The 19,217-nt window shown below is 45.0% G+C and overlaps 1 protein-coding gene across 4 annotated transcripts in view; it reads left to right on the forward strand.

Moving 5' to 3' along the window:
* LOC126471125 (transcription factor CP2) overlaps positions 1–19,217 on the forward strand; it is a 941,484-nt gene that overhangs the window by 387,430 nt on the left and 534,837 nt on the right. For all 4 annotated transcript variants that reach the window (XM_050099206.1, XM_050099210.1, XM_050099207.1 and 1 more), the window contains exon 2: positions 7,784–8,648. In XM_050099206.1, the coding sequence (XP_049955163.1) occupies positions 8,378–8,648 (271 nt within the window). In that variant the 5' untranslated portion in view covers positions 7,784–8,377. The remainder of the gene's footprint in view (positions 1–7,783; positions 8,649–19,217) is intronic.

Consider the following 19,217-nt stretch of genomic DNA (forward strand, 5'->3'; position numbering starts at 1 on the left):
GAGTACTGCTGCGCGGTCAGGTATCCGTACCGGATAGGATTAACAGATTACATCGAGAAAGTTCAACGAAGAGCAGCACATTTTGTATTATCGCGAAATACTGGAGAGAATGTCACTGGATGGACACCATTAAAACACAAGGCATTTTTCGTTGCGGCGGAATCTTTTCAGGAAATTTCAATCACCAACTTTCTCTTCCAAATGCGAAAATATTTTGTTGACGGCGACCTACGTAGGGAGAAAGGATCACCATTATAAAATAAGGGAAATCAGAGCTCGCACGGAAGGATATAGGTGTTCGTTCTCCCCGCGCGCTATTCAAGAGTGGAATAATAGAGAATTATTGTGAAGGTGGTTCGGTGAACCCTCTGCCAGGCAGTTAAGTGCGATTTGCAGAGTATCGATGTAGATGTAGATAACACAGGCACTGCTATTTCGTATCGGAACAGAAATGAGTGTGGAATCATTCCAGCGATCAAGCGATCCGCTGGCGAAGAGGGGAGAGGGGATGAAGAATCTACTGACGTAGGCTACTGTGACAAAGGGCAGATTGTTATAGCCAGGAACCTAGGAACGAGCATCTTGCAAGCGGTTGTTCGCGTGTTATTGCCGGAAGGGCGGTGAAACCTCGTGTAGGCGACACGATGTTGGACGTCTACGCCTCATCACAGAACATGGATGTCGGAGACTTGCCCGCTCTGTAAAGCAGATAGGCGGCGATCTGTAGCATGTGTGAATACAGAGTGCAATGCCGACACTGGCACAGGTGTCTCGGAGCACACAGTTCAGCACACATATTTGAACATGGGACACCGCAGCAGACGACCCCTTCTTGTTCGCATGTTCACCCAACCGAAATCGTGAATTAGTACCGCAGTGAGCACGCGACCGCCAAGGTTCGATCGCGGATAAGTGGAAACGTGTCGCCTGATAGGACGAATCACGTTTCTTGTTACACCAGGTCGATGGTTGCGTTCGGGTATGCCGGTCACTCAGGCGAACGACTGCTTAAAACATGCACCACGTCAAGGAAGCAGGTCGGTGATAACATTGTTATGCTGTGCGGGACATTGACCTGGGCTTCCATGGGACCAGTGGTGGTAATGGAAGGCATCAGGACAGTTATGGGTTACGTGAACATTTTAGCGGTCCACCTGTATCCCTTCAAGCTTGATACCTTTTTCGACGGCGATAGCATCTTCCAGCGAAAAACCTAAAAAACAGGCTGTATCATAATTAATTGCAAAAGACTAACAGCGGTAAAAGTATACTATGATAGAAGCAAACACGTTCCAGTAAACATGGGTTTTCAAGCGAGGTGTCACTGACTTCAATACGTAAGTTTGTTCTGTTTAGTACAAATGTATTGGACATATAAACGTTTCGGTTAAATCTCAATCTAATTAGGTCTAAATTTCACCCATAGCCTACTTTAACAAGAAATGAAATGCTAATTTAACATTTTAGTGAACACTCATACCTGATAAAATAGGTGTTCCTTGAGTCGCTGTCGCACTAGATGCAATACTGCGCTCGCCTCTGCCGTGAGTTACGAATTCTTTCTAGCACTTCCGGATAGTCTCGCAAAGCTTGACATGAATGTACAGTCAAATTTTCCAGTTCGTCAACTGTATCATCGGGGCTGCAGTACACTTCATTTTCCAGATGACCCCAGACAGAAACATTCAGAGGATTGAGGTCAGCCGGCCGGGGTGGCCGAGCGGTTCTAGGCACTTCAGCCCGGAACCGCGCGACTGCTACGGTCGCAGGTTCGAATCCTGCCTCGGGCATGGATGTGTGTGATGTCCTTAGGTTAGTTAGGTTTAAGTAGTTCTAAGTTCTAGGGGACTGATGACCTCATATGTTAAGTCCCATAGTGCTCAGAGCCATTTAAACCATTTGATTGAGGTCAGGTGATTAGGAAGGCCAAGGTACAGGTCCTGTTCGAACTATCCAACTTGGGATATAGTGGTGCGTTAGATGCATTCTTAGATGAGGTGTCCGCTTTCTTAGCTGAACGGTAACGGGTTTGCCTACCATGTAGCGGGCCCGTGTTCGATTCCCGGACGGGTTGGAGATTTTCTCCGCTTGTGGACTGGTTGTTGTGTTGTCCTCATCATCGTATGAGCATCACCGACACCCAGGTCGCCCAATGTGGCCTCACCTGAAATAAGACTTGCAACCTGGCCATCAATGCCACACGATCATTTTTTTAGGTGAGGTGAAAAAAATTTGCTGGTGGCGCATGATGCATGTACCAGATTCCCAAACGTCGCGCAAGGGGAACATGCTCAAGCGTTCCTGGACTATCCCATTGCAGTACTGGATGTACCCTCGACCATCAAATTTTCTTGTAGGAATGAGCGGCCCTACGATCCTGTCACCTAGCATCCCGAACCACAAATTTGTGAGAAGCGTTGTTGATATGGTGATTTATGAACAGTAAGTGTCTCAGATTTGAGACCCTTTGGATGGGGATCTAATCGAAAAGTTCACATTTCAGATAAATTTGTGATTTCCTGTCAAAGAGGTCACAGTTCGTAGTAACTGACGGAAAGTCATCGAGTAAAACAGAAGTGATTTCTGGCGTTCCCCAAGGTAGTGTTATAGGCCCTTTGCTGTTCCTTATGTATATAAACGATTTGGGAGACAATCTGAGCAGCTGTCTTCTCGGTTGTTTGTAGATGACGCTGTCGTTTATCGACTAATAAAGTCATCAGAAGATCAAAACAAACTGCAAAACGATTTTGAAAAAATATCTGAATGGTGTGAAAAGTGGCAGTTGATCCTGAATAACGAAAAGTGTGAGGTCATCCACATGAGTGCGAAAAGGAACTCGTTAAATTTCGGTTACACGATAAATCAGTCTAATCTAAAAGCCGTAAATTCAATTACATGTATTACAAGTACGAACAACTTAAATTGGAAGAAACACATAGGAAATGTTGTGGGGAAGGCTAACCAAAGACTGCGTTTTATTGGCAGGACACTTAGAAAATATAACAGACCTACTAAGGAGACTGCCTACACTACGCTTGTCCGTCCTCTTTTAGAATACTGCTCCGCGGTGTGCTATCCTTACCAGATAGGACTGACGGAGTATATCGAAAAAGTTCAAAGAAAGGCAGCACGTTTTGTATTGTCGCGAAATATGGGAGAGAGTGTCATATAAATGATACAGGATTTGGGCTGGAAATCGTTAAAAGAAAGGCGTTTTTCGTTGCGATGGAATCTTCTCACGAAATTCCAATCACCAACTTTCTCCGAATGCGAAAATATTTTGTTGACACCGACCTACATAGGGAGGAACGATCACCACGATAAAATAAGGGAAATCAGAGCTCGTACGGAAAGATATAGGTGTTCATTCTTCCCGCGCGCTATACGAGATTGGAATATTAGAGAATTGTGAAGGTGGTTCGATGAACCCTCTGCCAGGCACTTAAATGTGATTTTCAGAGTAGATGTAACTCTGACAGTATTTTATACTGCAATCAGTGGCGTTTAGTAACAACACATTCGCCGTTACCTCGCAAACGGCTCGTTTAGCAACTCAAATTTAGTGGTAAGTTTTTACTTCTATTATTGTATACTTTCAACCGAGTCAGTTTTCGTCGTGAATTGTAATACACCTTGTATAATAAGGTGATGAATACGGTGGTCCATGTACTATTTATCAAGATGACAAGTGATGAATTGAGACGATGTGGAGCCAGGCAGTCGTATTATCTTGACGAAGATCGCAATAAACGTTCCAGCGCCCTTATATGAAGCTCTGACTCCTATCTGATCAGACATTTTTAACGGTCGGCAGGCTTAGAAATCTCTGCCAAGGCAGCAAGTTAGTATTTGGACGACTATACTGTATGAAGGAGTGCACTACCCTGTGGTACGTGCTGTAGTCGCTAAGGTGCTAATAGTTCCAGAAATTTGTGATTCGCAACTACAGGGATTCGGCAACAGGCATCTCACACGATGACAGCGTGGCGGCAGTGTGAGCTACAAATCGAAGCCGTGTCTTGCATCCTGTTCAGAGCTTCACCACTCTGATGCACTTGCGACGTCACTGCTGTATGCGAGCTCGCACGCTACGATCCTACATGTTGAAAGAGGGCGCTTTCAGTACGTACGTGATTTTTGGATTTCCGATGTTACATGATGCTTTTATTTTAACCACTAAGTCTTTCGCGACGTATTTCTTGTATAAATTTTCTCACTTCTAATCTGATTAAATTTCCAGGCTTTCCACAGTATCCTTCATTATTTTTATCAGGGAAACAAATCACTTGTGTCTGTACACCACGTATAGACGCAGGCAACAGGTGGCGCCTTTACTGCTTTCACGTCTTACAGTTCAGACTATCTTTGTGACATTTGGCTGCTTACCTGTCGAAGAAAATGGAATGTATTGTCAAAAACTTGTAATAGTTCCAAATATGACACGAGTTTAGTGAGAACATTTTATACCGATATGATTATTTATTATAAGCAGCTATTTGGGGTATTTAACCCAATAATCTTTATTTACGACAAACTGTCTCGGCTTAATCGCCATTTTCAAGTACCTGCGGTTACAATATTGCTGAGAACAGGTATGGATGCCAATGCCATTCATATTAAAGTATCTGTCTTGTACTCACGTCTACATTAATGTGATGTCCGTGTTGCGTCGGTAGTTATGCAGTGATTTCAGTTATCATTAATTCAATCGTACTGTTAACTCTCATTAATACATAAGCTGTGTTAAATGATTTAATATTCACAACGTAACTAGCAATAAAAATAATAATTATTATTAATTTTCATTGTGTGATCATGTTAGACTTAGTGACCAGTACTGAAACAAGTTATCAAAAAATGGTTCAAATGGCTCTGAGCACTATGGGACTTAACTGCTGAGGTCATCAGTCCCCTAGAACTTAGAATTACTTAAACCTAACTAACCTAAGGACATCACACACATCCATGCCCGAGGCAGGATTCGAACCTGCGACCGTAGCGGCCACGCGGTTCCAGACTGAAGCGCCTAGAACCGCTTGGTCACAGTGGCCGGCTCCCAGAGACATGTTTTGCCGCTTCCTTCTTCGTCATTTAGGCTTTTTCACCACACCAGAGCGTCTCTGCCGTCTAACTTGTGTCATACAAGTATGATGATGCGTTGTTGCCGTGCACTTCCACCAACTCAACATGGATTGTTGTAGAGGTGTTCGGCTTCAGATTTTCAGGGTGCGATAGAGAACTTCGCAATTTTTGGAATGAATAAAATCAAAACATTGAGATACCGACCGATACTTTTTGTTGAAATAAAGCAAACAAAATGCCATATGCACTAACTGTTTACATTTACGGTTTTTGAACAGTGCATCATTCAGATGGCGGCCTGATGCACTACTCAAGTCTCTCTGTGGAGGTTTTCGTGGCTGCGATTCATCTCGGGCGGAATGGTAGTAACCTTGTTCTTTATCGCTTCCTTATGAGCTTCCAGGGTATCGGGGAGATGCTCAAACACCTTGAAATTTTTGTATCCCCACAGGAAATAGTCGCGGGATATCATGTCGGGTGAGGCTGAAGGCCACCTCTGAAGGAAACAACGTGCTCAGGAAACATATCTCTCAGGGTTTCACGTGGACGACGAGATGCGTCCCGCTGATGCTCAAAGTTTTGAACTCCTCGTTCACTGATAACATCGTCCACTTTTGGCTGGAGAAGGTTTTGCTACAACGCACAATAACGATCAGTGTTTGCTATAACTGTAACACATCTTCAAAAAAGCAGTAACCCAACACACCAGATTGAAAAACTGCATACCAAACTGGTACTTTCGGGCTAACAAGTGGACGTTGATGAAGTTCTCGGGGATTGTTTTCAGACCATTATCTGAAATTTTGTTTATTTACTGCACCCGAAAAAAATGGTTCAAATGGCTCTGAGCACTATGGGACTTAACAGCTGAGGTCATCAGTCCCCTAGAACTTAGAACTACTTAAACCTAATTAATCTAAGGACATCACACACATCCATGCCCGAGGCAGGATTCGAACCTGCAACCGTAGAAGTCGCGGGGTTCCGGACAGAAGCGCCTAGAGCCGCTCTGCCACCGCGGCCGGATTACTGCACCCGAAAGATGAAGAAATTGGTTTCGTATGTAGAGAGACGTATGCGCTGCACACGTCTTGAAGAATGTATGGCACAATCTCGCGTGTGTTTCAAAGTCTGTCACTCAGTTTTTGAGTCGTCACAACCTTATAAGGACGCAGCTTTAGGACGCGGTGAAAAATTCTGCGAACAGTTCAATCAGATAAGTGTAGGGCGGTTGCGTGTTTTCGTGCAGAGCGCCGTGAAGACAGCTGAATTGAATGCCTTACTAAAGCCACATTTTTCCGGTCGTGCTGCAGTGAGAGGGTGGCCAGGAGTTTTTCTTTTGAAAGCAGAACTTGTTTCTCTAAAATTTAGAGTCCATGTATGACTAATTTTCTTATCCGAAACGGGGTGATGTCGACCATACGCTTTTACTGATTTTAAACTCCTCGACTACTTACGGACGATGCTCACCAGACTAAGTCGTAGCTGACACTGACACTGGAACATACACAGCAGATGAATGATACTCTCAGCACTCTACACAATTTCCTCGCGTAGCTGTATGTTCAGTATCGTGGAGTTCTTTTTGCTGGCGATATTCCACTTCATCACCGGGCTGCTCCCTTTTGTTACGTCTCCGCTGCTGGTTTGCTAGGGTCAAATCGCGCGAGAATTTCAGAGTGTATCAGGGCTGCAAAAGTGTACCTGCAAATAAACAAAAAATTGATTATGTGACTTTTTTTCGATTTGACTTATTCCCGTACTTACGTAAGGTAATCTTCACATTTCATGTTGTTTATACAGTTGTTTGTTTTCCATTGTTGCGTATTTTGCTAGTAATAGTTCTTTAGAAAACTTTGCTGTACTGAACTTACACTTTTATTGTAGCTGGTTACGATTGTCAACCAACATCCAGGAAAAAAAAAAAAGGTCCAGTTTCACATTTCATATATCATGCTACAGACGAATATTATACTACAAGGCATATTATGTTACACTGCTCTGTATCTGAGTTGTATTTCACTGGTAGCTGTTGATGTGCATCATAATATGCCGTTTAGTATAGCATTAGTCTGACCCGCCAGGGTAGCCGAGAGCACTAACGCGCTATTTCCTGCACTCGGGTAGGCGCGCCGGCCCCGGATCGAATCCCCCCGGCGTAGTAACGACGAGGGCCGATGTGCCGGCCAGCCTGGATGTGGTTTTTAGGCGGTTTTCCACATCCCGCTAGGTGATTACCGGGCTGGTCCCCTTGTTCCGCCTCAGTTACACGGCTCTCAGACATTTGAACACATTCGCACTATTCCATGGATTACACTCGATGCAGACAGTTGGGTACACTAATTCCGTCCCGGGGGATACGGGGTGGCGGTAGGAAGGGCATCCAGCCATCCCTTAAGCATTAACATGCCAAATCCGATTAACGATGGCTGACCCTGCGTAGCTGCGGGACAAGGCTCAAGCGATAGATACATTGTGTAGCATTAGTCTGTAGCGTGAGATATGAAATGTAACATTCGTATTGTTTCTTGCTTTCCTCTGGATGATTTTTGACAACCGAAACCGGTCAGAATAAATGTGTAAAATTCAGTACAGCAAAGTGAACATACATTTTATAAAAATATATTCGTGCAGTAGACTTTCGCCTTAAAAATGTTGATAATTAGGCATTTACTGAGTGCTCTGTGCTCGTGTGTTGCAGGAACGCTGAATGTATCTGGTCGGGCCAGCGGAGAAGCCTGGGACCCTCACGTACAGCCACCGTCGCAGCTGCTATTGGATCCGCAAGCGCGAACGCAAGAGGTCCCGCCCCAGCGCGCAACGCGGCTGCGACGCCGCTTCTTCCCATGCGCCCGGTCGGCATTCGCTGCTCATAAGTTAGGCACAGCCGACCACCGTTTCGGTAATGCATTGCTCCGGCCGCTATGTCTCCGAGCAGAAATGGTTTAACAAGTGCTTCAGCAGCAGCAGTTCCGTTCCACAGACCTTTATAAATTTTCTTATGTTCGTTTCCGGTATAGCTCTGTATCTGAAGTGTGCTGTAGGAAGGCAGTGCCGCCTCCTGGCTCTGAGTGCTAAGGAAATTACCGTGCTCGAGAGAAGTCGTCATCTATAGAGGAGATTCTAGTTTCGCCCCGAGTTAGGTAATACAGTTTATCCCCTCCCGCGTGTGCTAGAGTAGGTAGTAGTGTGCTTTTGCTTGTCGCCTGCGACCGCACCGTCTAATCGCGTCCGAGGGAAGTTTTCGGTGCTGGGGGGCCGGCGCACAGCAGGCCCCTCGACTGCTCCCCGAGGAATGGAACTGCAAATGATTCTGCGTGACGTGATTAAGATAATGGACCTTCCGTTCGCGGACGAGTGCGCCGCAGTTGAAGACACAGGCGAGCTGACGGAAGCGAGTGCGGCAGGAGTGTTGGCCGCGCAGGACGGACTGTCGGTCGACTCGGTGGACCTCCTGCCCTGGACCAACGACGTGCGCCTCGTCACCCTCGGGCCTCCGAAGAAGAAGCGACGCGCCGCCGACGACGAAGGCCGCACGGCCGCCAAGAAGATCCTCACTGAGCCGGGTAAGTACTCTCACGTCTCTGTTTTCTCAAATCAAAAATGGTTCAAATGGTTCTGAGCACTATGGGACTCAACTGCTGAGGTCATTAGTCCCCTAGAACTTAGAACTAGTTAAACCTAACTAACCTAAGGACATCACAAACACCCATGCCCGAGGCAGGATTCGAACCTGCGACCGTAGCGGTCTTGCGGTTCCAGACTGCAGCGCCTTTAACCGCACGGCCACTTCGGCCGGCTTTTCTCAAATCTCCAGCGGACGACACTAGCCTAGCTGAAGCAGGACAAAGCACTGAATGGACGACAGGTTTGAAAGGAGCACTCCAGTATTCCATCCGAGTGATTTACGAAGCACTAGGGAACGTTACCTGGGATGGAAAGACAGGGATTTTAACCCATTTGTGGAAGCTACACTACTCGCCATTAAAACTGCTACACCAAGAAGAAATGCAGATGATAAACGGGTATTCATTGGACAAATATATTGTACTAGAACTGACATGTGATTACATTTTCACGCAATTAGGGTGCATAGATCCTGAGAAATCAGTACCCAGAACAACCACTTCTGGCCATAATAACGGCCTTGATACGCCTGGGCATTGAGTCAGAGATTGGATGGCGTGGTTAGGTACAGCGGCCCATGCAGCTTCAACACTATACCACAGTTCATCAAGAGTAGTGACTGGCGTATTGTGACAAGCCAGTTGCTCGGCCACCATTGACCAGACGTTTTCAGTTGGTGAGAGATCTGGTGAATGTGCTGGCCAGTACAGCAGTCGAACTTTTTCTGTATCCAGAAATGCCCGTACAGGACCTGCAACATGCGGTCGTGAATTATCCTACTGAAATGTAGGGTTTCGCAGAGGTCGGATGAAGGGTAGAGCCACGGGTCGAAACACATCTGAAATGTAACGTCCACTGTTCAAAGTGCCGTCAATGCGAACAAGAGGTGACCGAGACGTGTAACCAATGGCACCCCATACCATCACGCCGGGTGATACGCAAGTATGGCGATGACGAATACACGCTTCCAACGTGCGTTCACCGCGATGTCGCCAAACACGGATGCGACCATCATGATGCTGTAAACAGAACCTGGATTCATCCGAAAAAATGACGTTTAGCCATTAGTGCACCCAGGTTCGTCGTTGAGTACACCATCGCAGGCGCTCCTGTTGTGATGCAGCGTCAAGGGTAATCGCACCCATGGTCTCCGAGCTGATAGTCCATGCTGCTGCAAATGTCGTCGAACTGTTCGTGCAGATGGTTGTTGTCTTGCAAACTTCCCCATCTGTTGACTCAGGGATCGAGAAGTGGCTGCACGATCCGTTAAAGCCATGCGGATAAGATGCCTGTCATCTCGACTGCTAGTGATACGAGAGCGTTGGGATCCAGCACGGCGTTCCGTATTACCCTCCTGAACCCACCGATTCGATATTCTGCTAACAGTCATTCGATCTCGATCAACGCAAGCAGCAATGTCGCGATACGATAAATCGCAATCGCGGTAGGCTACAATCCGACCTTTATCAAAGTCGGAAACGTGATGTTACGCATTTCTCCTCCTTACACGAGGCATCACAACAACGTTTCACCAGGCAACGCCGGCCAACTGCTGTTTGTGTATGAGAAATCGGTTGCAAACTTTCCTCATTTCAGCACGTTGTAGGTGTCGCCACCGGCGCCAACCTTGTGTGAATGCTCTGAAAAGCTAATCATTTGCATATCACAGCATTTTCATTCTGTCGGTTAAATTTCGCGTCTGTAGCACGTCATCTTCGTGGTGTAGCAATTTTAATGGCCAGTAGTGTATGATTTTACCCAGGGGACACGACTGTACCTGTCGGATGGTGGAAAGAAACCCATCGGTGACTCTGTACTGTGTCGTTGGAGATCATAGATTACTTACATCAAACTTCAGTCACTAACCTACAAGGATCTCAGGAATCTCTTCAGCACAGTTTCCTTCCATTAGGTAGGTTACTTCCCGAGCAATGGCTCATCTGAAGATGAAACTCCTGGCAGATTAAAACTGTGTGCCGGACCGAGATTCGAACTTGGGACCTGTGACTTATGAGGACGGGTCGTGACTCGTGCTTGGGTAGCTCATTCGGTACAGTACTATTCGCGAAAAGCAAAGGTCTCGAGTTCGAGTCTCGGCCCGACACGCAGTTTTAATCTGCCAGGAAGTTTCATATCAGCGCACACTCCGCTGCAGAGTAACATTTCATTCTGATCTCATCTGAAGATATTGTTATGAAAGATATCATCGTTGCCTATGGGTCTTGGCCATTAAAATTGCAACACCGATAATGATAACAAATAACGAAATTTTACTTATTGTGCGTATACAGTATGGTAGGAAAAATAGACGATTAAATTTGTAGCTGATACAGGGGTAAACAGGATGCGAAATAAAGTGCAGAGCTGACAAGGTGAGGCCGCGACGGTGTAATCACGGATTTACTTCAAACTTTGTACACCTTTAGTGTGTGTGTGAAATCGTATGGGACTTAACTGCTAAGGTCATCAGTCCCTAAGCTTTCACACTACTTAACCTAAATTACATTAAGGACAAATACACATACACACATGCCCGAGGGAGGACTCGAACCTCCGCCGGGACCAGCCGCACAGTCCATGACTGCTGCGCCTAAGACCGCACGGCTAATCCCGCGCGGCACACCTTTAGTAGGCCATAAAAACAACATAATGTGTAAGTACTATAGTGCACTACATTGGCAATGCCGAGAAAATCGCAAGAGAAATTTTACGCGTCTGTTACGTCACTGATGTACTTGTGCGAAGGTAACGGGTCTAAGAAGTCATTAAGGTTAGGTTAGCGTTAGTGTTGCCAGAGGGTCGTGGATGAGGCGACGGTCCGAACCCATGTAACATTTACTTTTTAATCTAAATTTTTTTCTTCACTGGTCATAGTACTTAATTTATAAGACATTTGATAAGTAATATAATGAAAAAAGACGTGATTTTCGTGAAGTTGTAGTGAATTTCATATGTTATTTGACTATTTACTATTTGTAATTAAATTTTCAAGTCAAACTTCTATAAATAATTATGCCAATGATGTTATTTAGAATCAGTAATACAGTAAGTCACAGTCCGCAGCTCGTGGTCGTGCGGTAGCGTACTCGCTTCCCGTGCCCGGGTTCGATTCCCAGCGGGGTCAGGGATTTTCTCTGCCTCGTGATGACTGGGTGTTGTATGCTGTCCTTAGGTTAGTTAGGTTTAAGTAGTTCTAAGTTCTAGCGGACTGATGACCTCAGATGCTAAGTCCCATAGTGCTCTGATCCATTTTTTTGCCAGCGTAGTGCACCTAACTACTTGCCACTACGTTTTTTTAATGACCTATTAAAGATGTACAAGGTCTGAAGTAAATCTGTGATCTGAGCGTCGTGAGTTTGAGTGACAGATGCAGGTACAACATTCCGTGCTGCTTCAGCTCTGCCAGAGTTCATCGATCGTAGTAGCTGGCGAGTGGTCGTGTGCCAGTCGCTCTACAACTCACGGTCAGATGTATTCAGTGAGTGAGAGATGTGGATGACTTGCTGGCCAGCTCAGCAGTTTGACACATTCTCTATCGATACAGGTCAGGACAGTAAGGGCAACTAATGGTTTCGCGTTATCTTGTTGGAAGATAACGTCACCAAGATCTTGAAAATATGGCTCAGTCACCGATCCTAACACGTCAGAAATATAACGGCTGCTGTCCAAATTACAGGGTATGCGAAATGTAGGTGATCGTGTTCTGTACGCAACGGTATTCCGTAACGCATCGCCAGGAGCTGGATCTGTTTGATGATGATGAATGCAATCTGGTAACGTCCATTCTCCTCGGAGATTCCACACATCGACACGTGCATCATAACGCTACATGCAGAACCGAGATTCGTTGGTGTGCAGTACTGACATTGTATCTGCTACCACATCGAGGGAGGAGCCACTACAATGGTCGTCGTGCTGACAGGCTATGGTTCTCCAAGTATGGTTGCACTGCCCGTATGGTTTACGAGCATGTATGGAGTTACTACATTCACTGCCGTTGTGCAGCGTTGGAGTTCACCCAAGGTTACTGGAAGGGGAGGCACGAAGACGGAGTTTTTCACAATCCCCCACAGAAAATATCACACAACGTGAGATGAGGCGATCTTGGAGGTCAAGTGTGCAATATCACATCCGTACGCCTCTTCTGCTTGTTTTACACAATCGTCTTTCGTGTTTGAACAGATTAATCGAGACAACTGAGTCAACTACACTCTTGTACTGATTCCCGTCTCTCTCGAGTAGTTTTTACGTTTAAACATCAGTAACAAAATTGCATGTATTGTGAGAGCTGTCTGCTGTGCAATTCGGCACCTGAACCGTAAGGGAGAGGTTATGGGGGACTATCCTTTCTACGAAAAAATTGAGTAAAAAATGTAGGAACAGGCAGTAATAATAATAGAGTTCATTAATAACCACACCAAAATTCATGGTAGATATTCTTGTCAAAGATCGTGTGGTGAAATCTCTACTCTTGAGAACCGAAAAAATAGGAAAAGTGTCGTTCAAACATTTCAAAACAAACACATTTATTTGCTAGAGAAAATATGTATATGAAAACACATCAAACAATATCTCAAACACAGAAAACAGCTCCTTTTTATTTTATCCTCTGTATTTTGTTCTCTTGCTAAGTACCGCCGGCCGGATTGGCCGTGCGGTTCTCGGCACTACAGTCTCGAGCCGAGCGACCGCTACGGTCGCAGGTTCGAATCCTGCCTCGGGCATGGATGTGTGTGATGTCCTTAGGATACTTAGGTTTAATTAGTTCTAAGTTCTAGGCGACTGATGACCTCAGAAGTTAAGTCGCATAGTGCTCAGAGCCATTTGAACCATTTTTGCTAAGTACCAAATAACACTGAACATTATTTTTCTCATAAAATAATTGTGACTTTTTTGTTGTTTAAATAATTTTCATTAAAACACGTTTATCTGTTTATGTTCTTATCGATGCGTAGTGGGGACTTTTTGTGTGCTTTCAGTTATTTCGTCTCCCTTTCAGAGAACAGTAGTAAGAAAAATACCAGGATCTCGTGCAACCTTCACAGTATGTCTTGAAGACAAAGCAAACAAGATTAAGAAAACACGAAAGCAAATAATCCATTACTGTATCAAGAGTGAGCTCGGCCAGAATAGGTTAACTTCTGATGTTACGAGACGCCGCCATAGTACCCAGTTTCTGCGCATGCGCAATGTGTGGCATACTCGAAAATGTTGAACTCCACACTCGGCGCAGTCTGTAGAGTGTAGATGATCGACGTCATGGACGCACTGGCGACGTGGTTGGCTGCTGATTTACACGCGTGCACGAAAGGCGCACACTCCGACTAGTCGATTTTGACCAGAAAGTCGCCCGTGTAGGAATCGCGGTCCCGTAATCACGACGAAAATCACGCCACACGGTTGTAACTGAATTGCGCCCGTTGGAACGGAGAACGCAGAATGCCTTTTGTTCGTGTGTTATCGTCATCTCGACTCGATCACGTGTGTGTCACTAAGCGAGTAACCCGGAGCCCCATTTCATTTGCAGGTTGCCTATCTGACGGCTTCCACGAACAACGAAATTATAAACTTCAGTATTTCGCTTAATTACTGATGGAATTTAAAAATTTAAAATGCTTTGTTAATCTACTCATTAAGCGGTATACTGACATGTTAGAAGTTAAACGCAGCAGGACAAGAGTCACAGTTACAAACTGTACGTTTCTAATGAGGCAGCGCACCTGACGGCGTGCAAATACGCAGATTAAATTCATCCAGTGTTAGGGAATGAGAACACTTAGCAACTGCCAACAAACTTTGTGCGTAATTTAAAATCCTTACGAAACATCTTCTCGCTGGCGTCCTCTACAAATTGATGAAAGGAAAGCAGTTACTCGTTTCCTGAAGTTTCGCTGTTCATGCAGGCAAACTTCAGCGTCGGGTATGACATTTGAATTTATTACTTCTCTACTACCCACTCTGATCGTAACACAGTGTGCATACAGTATCTACATATAACCCTGACTGTACCTGCAAAATTATATCATTATGCGACACATAGTTTACGACATAAGATGTCATAAACGTTGAGATGCATGAGAAACTAGCTTCTGTTTAAAATGAAGCACTGATTACCCTAGCTATATTCATCCAGTGTTACATAATGAGAGCACTTAGCGTCTTCCGACAAACTTTAAGCGTAATTTCGAACCAATGTTTGATTCTTAACGTCAAATATTTAACACATTAACTCATAAGTAAAGCAATCAGACCTTTCAAGGTGTTTTATACATTGGAGTTCGAGTCTTTAAAGAATCTCGGGTTACTGGTTGGATAACGAGTGAGCGAGCGGTTAGGGAGACCTCTACCGGCAACCACAGTAAACAGTAACTTACAAATGGCACCGAAATAAACTTTTTAATCTCACATTTCTATCTTCACTAATGAAGAAGATATATTTTTGTGAAATCGGATGAATCTCTACCAAAAACCCTGTAGTTCCTTGATAATATTTCGCAATCACAAAAGGTGCATACTTGAGTTTTACACGAGACTAACAGACAGTGCAATATAATTCCTTTCTCTGCAATCAAAGGCTTAGACAAAGTTAAAGGAAGACGACAACTCCTTAATCTCGTCCACCTTCTCTCCCTTCAGATTAACTCCCGTCTCTCCGCCATTTTTGTTTCCCTCGACCTCCAAAATTCTTACGACCGCGTATGGCATCCCGGTCTCTTCTTTAAACTCCAAACCTATGCCCTGCCTATCAATTTTGTCCGTCTGGTCGCTTCGTTCCTCTCTCGCCGTCCTTCCTATGTCACCCTCCACGACGCTAACTCCCGTATCTCTTATCCCACTGCTGGCGTCCCCCAGGGCTCACTCCTCTCCCCTCTCTATCTTCTGTACATTGCCGATATGCCCAAGCCACCCTCTCCTGCTCACCTCCTCCAATATGCTGATGACACCGTCTTCCTGGCTCTCTATCCTGTCCTTCAACAGTCCCAATGCACCCTCTAAACCCACCTTGATCAGTTCACCACTTGGTGTAACCAGTGGTTCCTATGTATCAAGCCCTCCAAAACCCAGGCAATCATCATAGGCCAAACCACCCGCTCCTTCCGTCTCCATGATTTCTACCTAACCATTTATGGTTGTCCCATCCAGCTCACCCCCACCCTGAGATACCTTGGCCTCACCCTTGACCGTCACCTCACCTGGACCCCTCATCTCCTGACCATCCGGCAGAAAGCCCATTCCCACCTCCGCCTCCCTAAACTCCTGTCTAGCTAGGTATGGTGATTGCAGCCTTCCACCATCCTGCACACCTACAAATCCCTCATCCATCCTATCTTCTGTTATGCCAGCGTTGCCTGGATCTCCGCCCCCCCCCCTCCACTTTAATAAGGCCCTCCAGATCCTCGAACACCACGTGCTCCGCCTTGCCTTCCGTATCTGCCTTCCTTCCCTCACATGACTCCTGTATGAACTCATCCCCTTCCCTGACCTCCTCCTTTTCCTCCAACATCTCCGCATCGTTTACGCTGTTTGCAGGCTTGATCCCCCCACCCCCTGGTTTCCTGCTTCCTCTCCTCTCCCGCCCATTGCCGCACCTCTATCGCTGTATCGCTCCCTCTCTCCACCTCCAAACCCTCCATCTACTTCATAGGGGCAATTTCCAGCACCTCCCCCTCCTGGATGTTGAACTTTGCCCTACCCTTCTTTCCAACTGTAACCTGGTCTTGTCCCCCCCCCTCCCCAGGGCCCCCCTTTTCCTCTATCCTCCTTCTCCCAGAGTAGATTTTCTTCCTTCCCCCCCCCCCCCCCCCCGAGTCGCTGCACACCCTCCTTGCTGGTTTTCCTCTCCCGTCCCTTCCCTCCTCAGCACTCCTTCGTCGCACCCCCCCACCTCATCCCCCTTTCTTTCACCTACTTTTCCCTTCACCCTTGTCTTAACCCCTCCCCCTCCTGGCAGATCCTCCCAGGTTTTTTTTCATTATAAAGTGTGCTGCGTTAGTGTTGTGTTCAGTGCCATTATAGTGTCATCTAGTGATGTGGTTTTAATTGTGTGCTCAACCTGTATATAGTCCATGATTGGTTGGTGCTTTTTATACTGTGGCAGACTTTTAACTTGTTTTTGCCTCTAGTGTTTTTTAAGTGCACTTCAAATTGCCAGGTGTGTTCTCTTAACTTTATATCGACTTTTTAACTGTCCCCCAGTGCATGTTCCCGTATTAGTGTGTATTTTAACTTCCATAATCTCCATTTCCAGTGTTTTTATGTCCCCTTTTATCCCCCTTTTTATGTAAGAATCCCCCTTTCTGTATTTTATAAAGCCGTTTGTCTGAAGAGCGGTGGACTGTACTGCTGCCAGCCTTCCTCTGCCTGTGTGGGGCAGGGGAATGAAACTACAAGGAAGAAAAAAAAGAAAAAAAGGAAGACAAAACAGTGTGACGTTGATTTGGCCCATCCGCATAACCAGTATCTACTTCATCGCAACTAACACATGTTTTTCTATCCTTGAAGCAGTTGCTTCAGTGTAGGTGACACCTTTTACCTTATGCACCTTCTTTCACTGTGTTTAAAGCTATAAGCAAAAATAGGAAAATTCAGATTTACCATTGGTCTACAATAGTGGTAAAAAGTCTAGGTAGACACATTTTTATAACTATTTTATGTATACCAAAACTTTCACCAAATGCTACCTTCCCAACAGCTATTTAAATTGTCGTCTTCCGGCTTCTTTTCAGACATAAACCGTTATGCAATAGTCTTTCACAGGCACTCGAACATCAGTAATACTCAGTCATTCCTTTTTTACAAAGAAAAATGTCGTACACAGTATGAAACTACTTTTTGCATACTCATGTGTCAAGAAATTCCTGTTCAATCCAAATTCGCGGAGTCAATAAATAAGTTGTTGTTTTAGTCTTCAGCCTGAATACTTGTTTGAATCTTAACTACTGCAACCTACATCCAATGGAAACGGATTACGGTGCAGAAGTTTTGGTCTCCCTCTACATCTCCCCCCCCCCCCCCCCCTGTCTCCCACCATTTTCAAACTTGATGTCTCTGGATATGTTATAACAACCAATTTCTTATTTTAGTGAGATTGTGCTACAAAATTTTTTCCCCAGTTCGATTCAGTACTTTTCAATTAGCTATTCGACTTAACAATCTAATATTCAGCATTCCTCTATAGCATCGTAATCATGATGCTTCTATTCTCTGCGTATCTATACTTTTTATTCCCCTTTCATTCCTGTACCAGACTACACTTCAGACAAGTACCCCAGAAGATATTTCCTAATACATCTACATTTATACTCCGCAAGCCACCCAACGGTGTGTGGCGGAGGGCACTTTACGTGCCACTGTCATTACCTCCCTTTCCCGTTCCAGTCGCGTATGGTTCGCGGGAAGAACGACTGTCTGAAAGCCTCTGTGCGCGCTCTAATCTCTCTAATTTTACATTCGTGATCTCCTCGGGAGGTATAAGTAGGGGGAAGCAATATATTCGATACCTCATCCAGAAACGCACCCTCTCGAAACCTGGCGAGCAATCTACACCGCGATGCAGGACGCCTGTCTTGCAGAGTCTGGCACTTGAGTTTATTAAACAGCTCCGTAACGCTATCACGGTTACCAAATAACCCTGTGACGAAACGCGCCGCTCTTCTTTGGATCTTCTCTATCTTTATACATAAACCCATGCTCGGTGTTGACAGATCTCTCATTTTCAGAAACGCTTTTCTTGCCGCTGCCATTCTACATTTTGTATCCTCTCTACATCTGCCATCATCAGTTATTTTGCTGCCCATATAGCAGAACTCATGTACTACTTTTAATGTCTCATTTCCTAATCTTAATTCCCTCAACGTAGCCTGATTTAATTCGACTACATACCATTATCATTGTTTCACTTTTCTTGGTGTTCATCTTATAACACCTTTATAAGAGGTTATCCATTCTGTTTAGATGATCTTCCAAGCCCTTGGCCGCCTCTGTCAGAATTACGTCATCGGAATACGGAAGAGTTTTTATTTTTCTCCCTGAACTTTAATATCATTTACAAATTTTTCCTGGTTGCTTTTAGTGCTTGCCCAATGTACATATTGAATATTATCGGGGAGAGGCTACAACCATGTCTTGCTCCATTCTCAACTACTGCTTCTTTTTCATTTCTTTCTGCCCTTGTAATTTCACTTTACCTTCCGTACGAATTGTGGATAACTTTTCGCTCTCTTTATTTTATCCCTACTAATTTCAGAATTTCAAAGAGTGTATTCCGTTCAACATTATCAAAAAGCTTTCTCTAAATATACACATGCTACAAATGTGGGTTTGCGTTTCATCAATGTGTCTTCAAAGATAAATTGTAGGGTCAGTATTGCCTCACGTATTCATACATTTATCCGGAAATCAAACTGACAGTCTTTGAGACCGGTTTTTACTGTTTTTTTCCATTCATCTGTAAATAACTGGTGTCATTATGTTGCAACCATGAGTTATTAACTGAAGGTTAGGTAATA

The sequence above is a fragment of the Schistocerca serialis genome, chromosome 3, assembly GCF_023864345.2.
Source record: "Schistocerca serialis cubense isolate TAMUIC-IGC-003099 chromosome 3, iqSchSeri2.2, whole genome shotgun sequence".
NCBI lineage: Eukaryota > Metazoa > Arthropoda > Insecta > Orthoptera > Acrididae > Schistocerca > Schistocerca serialis.